Source organism: Sinocyclocheilus rhinocerous, unplaced genomic scaffold (genome assembly GCF_001515625.1).
Source record: "Sinocyclocheilus rhinocerous isolate Xijiao unplaced genomic scaffold, SAMN03320098_v1.1 scaffold1302, whole genome shotgun sequence".
In the NCBI taxonomy this organism is placed as follows: domain Eukaryota; kingdom Metazoa; phylum Chordata; class Actinopteri; order Cypriniformes; family Cyprinidae; genus Sinocyclocheilus; species Sinocyclocheilus rhinocerous.
The window spans coordinates 234,218-246,094 of NW_015623473.1; the positions used below are offsets into that span (position 1 = coordinate 234,218).

Here is an 11,877-nt window from a genome sequence, read left to right on the forward strand (position 1 = left end):
ATATATATATATATATATATATATATATATATACTGTATATACTTCTATATATATACTTCTGTTTAGCAAAGATGCATTAAATTGATCAAAACTGACAGTAAAGTTTCCTAATGGCACAAAAAATTCTTGAAAAAAGTACGGACCCCAAACTTCTGAATGGTAGTGTATGATAATAATTATATATTTGTTCAGTATATAGTGTCAGATGCCTATACTGAACTGGTGGCAGCTGTAAAACATCATGTTCAATACTGACTCAAGTGCTGTTCTCAATTCTTCTTCCATCTCTTACGTAGATCCCAAAAGCAGATTTGAAACTTAAACTAGCTTAATAAGAGGCCCTGTGCAGCGCTTTTTTAATTGTAAGCACAGACAATCTATTAAAAAAGCCATTTAATTTTACAAAACTCTACTGCAGACCATAATAAACCATAACCAATCATCTGGGAAGATGTTCCATTTGTTATTTGTTAAAAAATCACTGCCATTCACTCTGCATAGCAGAATGGCAATTTTCCATTTATTCGTTCAATTGAACGGTTGGATGCATGTTATTTTTATTGTGAATTGAAGTCCTGGGATGAATGAAAGACAGAAAGCAGCGTCATCAGAGTTTCACTGACATCAAGGTGATCTCGAGCGACTGGTGAAAGCGCGTGAATAATGCGATGAGTGAACACAGACTTTGTCATCCCGCGAGAGGTCAGTTGAACGAGCGACAGAAGGGGAAAATCCCTCGCACGTTTGAGCACGAGGCTCACGCCACATGAGTTTCTGCCCAGCAACTAACCCTTTCATTGCCACGCCTCCTCCATTACCGTACAGTCAACTGTAGTGACAGGCGGGCCGCAGACACTGCACCGCAGCGGGAGGCATGTCCCGAGGAGGAGGAGGAGGAGGAGGAGGAGGAAGAGACTGTTTTTGGTGTGTTCAGAAGCATGAACTAATAAGCAGTAAGAGTGGCCGCTCATGCATGCATGCTCCCCGTGACTGCGCTTTACACACACACAATGCACTCATGCAGTGGCGGTATGCATGGCAGGCTTGAGTGTGCGGGGCAGCCGGCCAAGTGGAGTAATATAAGCGGACTTTGATGGGACGACCCACTGCTAGAACCAGAACTTAATTTAGAACAAACACAGACACAAACCTTTAACAAACACCATGGTCTCTTCTGTCTCTTCTGTCATATAAAGCAAAAATAAATAATTACTGTGAACCAAATATAGTTCAAAATATTGATTTAAAACTATAATATAAAAAATGGCAAAATCTAGGCCATCCAAAGTATACCAAAGTATTCTAGAGTCAAATGTGAGGCCATCCATCTGAGAGCTAAAGCTTGATCCCAAGCACACCAGCAAATCAGAACGGCTGAAAAAGAAAAGAATCAAGGTGTTGCAGAAGTCCAGTTAAAGTCCAGAGCACATCCGGACTGAAATGCTGTGGCAAGAGCTGTGCATAAACAAACGCCCACAAACCTCAATAAACTGGAGCAACGTAGTAAAGAAGAGTGGGCCAAAATTCCTCCAGAACGATGTGAGACACTGATAAAGTCTTACAGAAAATGATCACTTCATGTTATTGCTGCTAAAAGTGGATCTTTAGGCAATTGAATCATAGGGTGTCCTTAGTTGGTCACCCATGACTTTTCCATATTGGCTTTATTTTTGCTAAATAATTAATGACACAGACTTCAGTAGGGTGTATTTTCTCTTTTTCACATGACTGTGTGTGTGTGTGTGTATATATATATATATACGCACACTCACACACACACAGTTATGTGAAAAAGAGAATGTACATCCTATACATCCTATAAATACATCGTTCATTTTGTATTGTACAAATATATATGAAAATATGAAATCATAATAATATGTAAAAGTACATTTAATTTAAACCAAATTTAGACAGATCAGTCAGAAAACGTATATTAAACTTATATATTACTTATATATGACTTATATATTACCAAAATGTAAAACCAAAATGATTAATTGTATGTGCGTAGATGTTTGTATGTGCGCTACACTGCACCTCGTCTCATTTTTGCTTTCTTTCCTCCTGCTTGTGTGGCTTCCTGGGGTTTTTGTCTGTGCTCAAGTGAGCATGTGTATCCAACACATACATTTACCGCGGTACCAACCTTCACTCACATGTGTGTTGAGTGTCACAAACATACTGGAACCTGCTGTTCATTTGGCCTGGAGTTGCACAGGTCCGATGCTCCTCATTAGGCATGTCGAGACACTGACCTCTTGACAGCCTCCACAAGTACCTATGAGGCCTGTCTCTTCTTTTTATAGAATTCTGGGTAATTTGCTGCCCTCCTCACAGGCTGTTTACCACAAGGAACATTGCAGTGGAGGAAACAGCATTGGTTAGATGGTGTCACTGGTGCGAGAAACAAACAAGAGAGACCACGAGTAATTTGCACATGGTTTTACTGAGACAAATCTGATTGTAGTGGCTGTGTTAGACACCGGAGCCCGTCTCAGAGCTTCTTAAAGGGACAGTCCACTAACAAAGGACAATTCTGTCATCATTTACTCAAAAAATGATGTCATCCTCATGTAATTCCAAACCTGCAGGACGTTGTTCCCTCTGAACACCACAAATGAACATGTTAGGCTGGAGAATCATGCTGTTCTTTTCCATATAATGATGACAGGCCACTGAGCTTCAAAATACCCCAAACACATATATACATAAATACACATATATATTTACATTTAGAATTTTTAAATAATTTTCAGTTTATTTATTTGATAAATATTAAATATTTATATATAAATATTGAGTGTGTATATATTTATATAATTTTTTTGTATTACAATACAGATGCTATTATAATTATACTTATATTATTATAATTACTGATATTTGTAATGTATTTGTATATTTATGTATAAACAAATATAAACACACACATTCATTCATTCATTCATTCAATCAATCATTTATTAATTTATTTATATTTATATTTACATTTATTTACTTATTTAGAATTTTTAATAATGTTTCTTTTATTTATTCGATAAATATTAAATATGTAAAAATATTGTATATGTATATACAATATAAAAATCAAGTATATGTATTATTGAAACATGTTAAAAGTACTGACAAAGTATTTGTATTTTAATTTTAATAAATAAAAAACATATGTAAATTTATAGTTTATAATAATGTATAATTTTCAATAATCTATGTGTTTATTTTATAAATATTATATATTTTTATATAAATATGTATTATATACTATTTTAATATTTGTTGTATAATATCATTTTATTGTAGCATAATATTATTTTACTATGATTAATTGAAAAGCAATATATAAATATGATAAATGTATGATGAATTGAAATGTATAAATAATGTATTTGTATATTTATGTATATATAAAATTGAAAACATATAGAAATTAATTAATTTATTTATCTATCATTATACTTCTGATGGGCTTTGGTTCGTCATGTGACTTTCTCATCACCACCTGGATTTGGTGGTTATCAGTGTATTACAAATGTACAAAACAGATTTCAGTACTTCAATAGGTTGGTATATTAACATTATATCAATTAATTAAATTACAGTATTTAACAGTAAATTTAAGTTAAAACCGTAAAACCTAAAATGTTGCTACCGTATTTTTTACGGTAAAATTCCGGCAACCACAGCTGCCGTTTTATTATGGTAAATTGTACTGTTAGCACCTTGTATAGGTTTGTTTCTACCATGTTTGAGAGCAAGGCATGATGGGCCACACATTTGCTCAAGGTGAGCGCCGTGCGTAATCTGTGCGTCCATCTTCTGCCACCCACTTAGTCTTGTTTGTTTAGTTTAATCTCTCTTTGTCTCCCTCCGCCTCATATTTACGCTTGTTTTCTCTGCGTCTCTTCCGCTCTGCATTCAGACGGCGTGCCGAGCGCGGTGGCATCGCGAGCAGGGGAGTGGAGAGGTTGAACAGCAGTTTGAAATGTGAATTAGAGGGGAGAGGGGCGTGCGAGAGCTCTCCGAGGCCAGGAATCAGTAACCACGCTTTCATTTTATGACATTCTCTCGCTCGAGTGTGTCTGGGAAACACATGCACAGAATACAGCACCGCAGCTCACCACTGAACAAGAGCAGCCACGTTCACCAGACAATCTCAAAAGGTTTACGAGTGGTTGAGGAATTGCTTACTTCATTTAACAAACTCAATTTTTTCATTGCTTCTAAGCTGAAGATCCCTTTCGCAAACATATTTGCTTATATATTAACAATCAATATATTAAACTTTAATGTATATTGAAAATATACAGAATATATATATATATATATGTATATATATATTACATTTTCTGAAGAAAAAATGGGTCTGTCTTCCTATCTAAATCTTACCACTATACTGTAAGCGCCACTAATTAATTACAGTGTGTCATGTTATTTTAATCCACGTTTCTCTTTTGTGTTTCTGTTTGTTCTGCAGGAGCCGAACACTGTTTCCGAAATTTCAGCGCTCCAACCGGAGTGATTGAGTCTCCTGGTTTCCCTGACAAGTACCCTCATAATTTGGAGTGCTCCTTCATCATCATCTCTCCTCCTCAGACGGAGGTCACACTCACCTTCCTGACCTTTGACCTGGAAAACGACCCTTTGCTGATGGGGGAAGGAGAATGCAAGTATGACTGGCTGGACGTTTGGGATGGCCTGCCACAAGGTTAGTGCCTGTATTTTAGTCATATACTGTATACATACACAAACTACTGTTCAAAAGTTTGGGGTCAGCATGATTTTTTATTTATTTTTTTATTCAGCAAGGGTGCATTTAATCGATCTAAAATGACAGTAATGTTACAAAAGATTACAATTTTGAATAAATGCAGTTCTTTTGAACATTCTATTCATCGGTGAACCCTGAAAAAAATGTATCACATTGTCTAGAAAATTATTGAACAGCACAACTGTTTTCAATATTGATAATAATAAATGTTTCTTAAACAGCAAATCGGCATAATAGAATGATTTCTAAAGGATCATGTGACACTGAAGACTGGAGTTATGATGCTAAAAATTCAGCCTTGCATCACAGGAATAAATGAACATTTAAAATATATTCATACAGAAAATAGTCATTTTAAATTGTAAAAATATTTCACAATATTATAGTTTTTACTGTATTTTTAATCAAATAAATGCAGCCTTGGTAAGCATAAGAGCATAAGACACTTTCATTTCAAAATGTTACCACCTCCAAACTTTTGAGTTGTAGTGTGTGATTTCTTACCTTTTTCCCCTCATATCTTTTATCAAGTCGCACATATAGTGTGTAGAAGATATAGTGTTCATAGAATTGTGAACATCTCAACCATTTGCACAGTAAGCCAAATTTCTTCGCTTCCCATCTCGCACGCTATCAATCTGGGATCAAACTCAGCTCTTGTCGTGCTGACCTCCAGGGATCACATGAGCAAAGGAGAAGGACAGTAAATCAGAGATAAGTAGGAAAGAAATCAGAGGAATACTGTGAGGAAAGCTCGTAATCCATGGAGCCGAGGGAATTTGAGGCACGCGATGCCTCAGCAGATCCACTTCACACTGAGAACCGCTTCTAGCCTCTCTAACTGATCTCTGATCAGCTCATTTCCCTCCTTTCTTGTGTTCAGTGGGACCTCTGATCGGACGATACTGTGGGACGAAAATCCCTCCAGAGATCCAGTCTTCCACAGGCCTTCTGTCGCTTTCCTTCCACACTGACATGGCTGTGGCCAAAGATGGTTTCTCTGCCCGCTATAACATTACTCGCAAGGAAATTAGTGAGAGTAAGTATCATTTTTGTAGGTAAAGTGTATAATTTCCTGATCATGTCAGTTGTCTCTCCCAGCAACTAAAAAGTAAACACTATGATGCAAAACATTATTCAGTTGTTTGAGTCCCTACCAGCCTAACTTAACTACATTAGTCCAATGGTTTGTGTTTGGAGGTGGGACTATCTGTTTAGTTGACCAATGACAGACAGGGGAGTGTTCAACCTGTTAAATGCAAAGTTAAATGCATTTATTTTTATTTATATATTTAAAAATATTAATTAAATAATTAAAAAAAGAAACAATTACATGTAAATACAGAAAAAAGATAAATATATTAAAAATATATCTTTCTCTCTTATTCAGCATTTCACTGTAGCAATGCATTTGGAATGGAGTCTGGTAAGATCTCTGATGATCAGATTTCGGCGTCCAGCTCATTTTATGATGGTCGCTGGCAGCCCCGTCAGGCACGTCTGAACAACGAGGACAACGCTTGGACACCTGCTGAGGACAGCAACAAGGAATACATACAGGTGAGCCAGTCACACACTAGGGGGCCGTTTACACGACAACGTTTTCAGCCAAAAACAGGAAACTTTTTATGCGTTTTGCCTGTTCGTTTACACGACGACGGCTTTTTGGGGACTGAAAACGCATATTTTTGAAAACGGGTTTCAAAAAATGCAAGTTTTTGAAAACGCCACCGTTGTTGTTTCCGTGTAAACACCCAAAACGGGAATCTTTGAAAACGGTGACGTCATGCGCGTGCATAGTACGTGTTAAGTATGTAGACATGCGTAGTACGTGTCGATTTTAAAGGCAAGCGCGAACAAACATACACGGCAATAGGTACTGTTTACTAACAAGGTGACAGCGCCAACTACTGGCCTGGCATACGTAATACAGCATTTTTGGCCGTTTTCGCGGATATGTGTAAATGCGAATCGTTTTGAAAACGTTGTCGTGTATACGTGAAACTTTTTAAAAATGCAAGGGAAAAACTTTTCCGTTTTGGACTACATCGTTGTCGTGTAAACGTAGCCTAGAACTTATTGGTGCATTTGACATTCCTGCAACATTTCATTTGTACAATTTATTGACTAAATTAAATGTTTAATTTGTTGCGGGAAAAAAAAGAGATGTGATGGAAGTGTAATTTGTTTAATTGGCATCATTCATAAAATATTACCAGCACAAATTTGTATAATTAGTTAATTTTTACATAATTTGCTGCATCAGTTTGAATGGTTTTAATGAGGCATACCTCAGTGTCAGTCCGTAATTTTATTTATTTATTTATTTGTAATTCACATTTCCGTCTTACTGTACAGGAAAGTTTGTTTTTGTAATCTTTTATCCAAATATACACTACCGTTCAAAAGTTATGTCTAGGTAAGACGTTTTTGAAAGTCTCATGTGCTGCATTTATCTGATCAAAAATACTGTAAAAACAATAATAATGTTAAATGTTATTACAATTTAAATGAACTGTTGTCTGTTTTTAATGTATTTTAAAATGTAATTAATTCTTGTGATACAAAGCTGAATTTTCAGCATCATTACTCCAGTCTTCAGTGTCACATGATCCTTCAGAAATCAGTCTAATATGATGATATGCTGCTCAAAAACATTACTATTATTATCAATGTTGAAAACAGTTGTGCTTCTAAATATTTTTGTGGAAACCGTAATATTTTGTTTTTCCAGAATCCTTCGATGAATAAAAGGTCTTAAAGAACAGCAATTATTTGAAAAATAATATTTTGTAACATTATAAATGCTTTTGACCAATTGAGTGCATCCTTGCTAAATAAAAATATCAATTTCTTAAAAATAATAATGAATAAATAACTGTATTAATAAATAAATAAATCAGACCTGCCCCAAACTGTATAGCATAGTTTCATCTAGAAATATGGCATGTTATGAATGAAAAATGGGTTGCATTTGTTGACTTTAAGATATTAACACATATTAAACGATTCTGTCCCTCACAACCTCATTTGCGTCACATTAAAAAAGCCATTTACCCTGTCCTTGATTTGTTCCCTTTAATCCACTGGGATTCTCAATCTCTCTCACACACACGTGTGGTATATTCCTACACACCACTACATTTCCAGAACCTTCTACACCCTCAATAGAGCACTCCATCTCGCACGTCAGCATACGCCCCTCAGCTTGAGCGCTGCGTTTGTTGTGTTGGTGCAGACCGATGATGCACGGAAGGTTGCTGTGATGCTAACTGCTCGATGATGGATGAGGACAGTCTAGAGAAATCCGTAGTTAGCAACCTTCTCCAGTGCTATTGATTTCAGAGTTCGTAGCGTCTCTCCCCACACCCCTCACCTACATCCAAACGCTCAGGATCCGGATAGCATTCCTTCTTATATTTGAGCATGTGTAGAGGTCAGGGAGTTTTAATTAGACCAGTGATACATCATTTTGTTGAATTCTACTTTTATTGCAAATTACTTGAATGCTGAATTCAAGTTTCATGCTGAATTATGATGGGTAACTACGGTTTACTGTGGTAAAATCACTGTTGAGGGGGTTATTGCTTTAAAATAGCACCCTTGTTTTTTTAGTCACAGATACGGCATCACGAAGAGTAAACTTGTTTTCTATATACATGTTCAAAATAGATTTATAAACTGCAAAGGAACCGTGAAACTTTTTAAAAATGCAAGGGAAAAACTTTTCCGTTTTGGACTACATCGTTGTCGTGTAAACGTAGCCTAGAACTTATTGGTGCATTTGACATTCCTGCAACATTTCATTTGTACAATTTATTGACTAAATTAAATGTTTAATTTGTTGCGGGAAAAAAAAGAGATGTGATGGAAGTGTAATTTGTTTAATTGGCATCATTCATAAAATATTACCAGCACAAATTTGTATAATTAGTTAATTTTTACATAATTTGCTGCATCAGTTTGAATGGTTTTAATGAGGCATACCTCAGTGTCAGTCCGTAATTTTATTTATTTATTTATTTGTAATTCACATTTCCGTCTTACTGTACAGGAAAGTTTGTTTTTGTAATCTTTTATCCAAATATACACTACCGTTCAAAAGTTATGTCTAGGTAAGACGTTTTTGAAAGTCTCATGTGCTGCATTTATCTGATCAAAAATACTGTAAAAACAATAATAATGTTAAATGTTATTACAATTTAAATGAACTGTTGTCTGTTTTTAATGTATTTTAAAATGTAATTAATTCTTGTGATACAAAGCTGAATTTTCAGCATCATTACTCCAGTCTTCAGTGTCACATGATCCTTCAGAAATCAGTCTAATATGATGATATGCTGCTCAAAAACATTACTATTATTATCAATGTTGAAAACAGTTGTGCTTCTAAATATTTTTGTGGAAACCGTAATATTTTGTTTTTCCAGAATCCTTCGATGAATAAAAGGTCTTAAAGAACAGCAATTATTTGAAAAATAATATTTTGTAACATTATAAATGCTTTTGACCAATTGAGTGCATCCTTGCTAAATAAAAATATCAATTTCTTAAAAATAATAATGAATAAATAACTGTATTAATAAATAAATAAATCAGACCTGCCCCAAACTGTATAGCATAGTTTCATCTAGAAATATGGCATGTTATGAATGAAAAATGGGTTGCATTTGTTGACTTTAAGATATTAACACATATTAAACGATTCTGTCCCTCACAACCTCATTTGCGTCACATTAAAAAAGCCATTTACCCTGTCCTTGATTTGTTCCCTTTAATCCACTGGGATTCTCAATCTCTCTCACACACACGTGTGGTATATTCCTACACACCACTACATTTCCAGAACCTTCTACACCCTCAATAGAGCACTCCATCTCGCACGTCAGCATACGCCCCTCAGCTTGAGCGCTGCGTTTGTTGTGTTGGTGCAGACCGATGATGCACGGAAGGTTGCTGTGATGCTAACTGCTCGATGATGGATGAGGACAGTCTAGAGAAATCCGTAGTTAGCAACCTTCTCCAGTGCTATTGATTTCAGAGTTCGTAGCGTCTCTCCCCACACCCCTCACCTACATCCAAACGCTCAGGATCCGGATAGCATTCCTTCTTATATTTGAGCATGTGTAGAGGTCAGGGAGTTTTAATTAGACCAGTGATACATCATTTTGTTGAATTCTACTTTTATTGCAAATTACTTGAATGTTCTGTGTCAAACTTGAGTTTTTTTTATATAAAATGACACAGTATCACTCAACAAAAATATTTGTTGACCGGTAGTGTGTATAAAAGCACAGTTTTCACAAATATATTAAAGCAGCATAACTGCTTTCAAAATGAATAATAATCAGAAATGTTTCTTGAGCAGCAAATCAGCATATTAGAATGATATCTGAAGGATCATGTGACACTGAAGACTGGAGTAATGATGCAGAAAATTCAGCTTTGTATCACAGGAATATATTACATTTTAATATATATTCAAAAAGAAAACAGTTATTTTAAATTGAAATAATATTTCACAATATTATAATTGTACTGTATTGTTGATGAAATAAATACAGACTTGATGAGCATTAGTTAAAATTAAAATTATTAAAATTATTCCAAATAGTAGTGTATACAATAAATTTAAAAAACGATATGACATATGCAATAAATCATGAATTAGTGTAACTTACGTGTAATAATAATATATCAAGGTTTTTGCAACCATAAACAGCCTAAAGCTAGACTAACACACTAAATTACTTGGTGAAATTGTTTATAATAATTATTAGCATAAATAAATGTAATTATTTCTGCATTTTGTTGTTGCCGCCACTGGCATTCATGTCTGTAGATGCGTTTCATGCTGAATTGTGAAGTTTAAGTCTAAGTTAGGTTTACTGTGGTAAAATGACTGTGGTTTTAAAATAGCACCCTTGGTTTTCAGTCACAGATATGGCATCACTAGAGGAATAAACTTGTTTTCTATACACATGTTCAAAATAGATTTATTAACTGCAAAGGAACTGTTCATTACTCATATCAGAAATCCTCATTGATCGGCTGTCAAAAGAAACTAAGTTTGGTCCGATCAGTCAGGCATTGTTATCGTTCCCTGTTTCCCACTTTCATCAATCACTCTCCTTTCCCAGGTGGATCTTCACTTCCTCAAGGTACTGACCGGGATCGCTACCCAAGGAGCCATTTCCAAGGAGACCCAGAAGTCCTACTACGTCACCACCTTCAAACTGGAAGTCAGCACTAATGGAGAGGACTGGATGATCTATCGGCACGGCAAAAACCATAAGGTAAAGACCATGCAATACGTTTGTGTTCCCTATGTGTTTACAACTGACAAAGAAAACACAACTACAAAGAAATAATCCATTTGTATGAACAACACTTACAGAGCAGAGACTGGATTCACAAAAATGAAGAGAAATTTGTTAGAACATTCTAGAATTTTTTCTTGAATATTCTTTTTCTTGAAAAAATTGTCCATTCATTTATATTGCTTAGAATTGCATTTAAATACGTTAAGAACAGCTTAATTTTATTCTTAGGAAAAAGTATTTATTTGCTTATGACGTTTTCCTGTCTAATATAACAAATTCAATGCGCCGGTAAATCTTTGCGATAAATTTATCAGTGAATTAATCATGCATTTACTTATTTTTAGGTAGCAAGTATATGGAAGCCCGTTTCCGCCACTGAATAAAAAATAAAAATAGGTTATTCATAATTCTGAGAATTGCGTGATATAAACTCACAATTGCGAGATAAAAACTTGCAATTCTGACTTTTTTTTTCTCGCAATTGCGAGTTTATATCTCGCAATTCTGACTTTTTTCTCACAATTCTTACTTTTTTTCTCAGAATTGCGTTATATAAACTCACAATTGTGAGTTATAAAGTCAGAATTGCGAGATATAAAGTCACAATTGCGAGATAAAAACTCGCAATTCTGACTTTTTCTCGCAATTGCGAGTTTATATCTCGCAATTCTGACTTTTTTCTCACAATTCTTACTTTTTTTCTCAGAATTGCGTGATATAAACTCACAATTGCGAGTTATAAAGTCAAAATTGTGAGATATAAAGTCAGAATTGCGAGATAT

The 11,877-nt window shown here is 35.0% G+C and overlaps 1 protein-coding gene across 1 annotated transcript in view; it reads left to right on the top strand.

Annotated features, from left to right (window-relative positions):
* The window catches only part of LOC107749808 (neuropilin-2-like), an 80,803-nt gene that overhangs the window by 27,987 nt on the left and 40,939 nt on the right, over window positions 1–11,877 (top strand). The window contains exons 4-7 of the mRNA XM_016565024.1: window positions 4,479–4,709; window positions 5,656–5,811; window positions 6,163–6,332; window positions 10,913–11,068. Coding sequence (XP_016420510.1) covers window positions 4,479–4,709; window positions 5,656–5,811; window positions 6,163–6,332; window positions 10,913–11,068 — 713 coding nt within the window. The remainder of the gene's footprint in view (window positions 1–4,478; window positions 4,710–5,655; window positions 5,812–6,162; window positions 6,333–10,912; window positions 11,069–11,877) is intronic.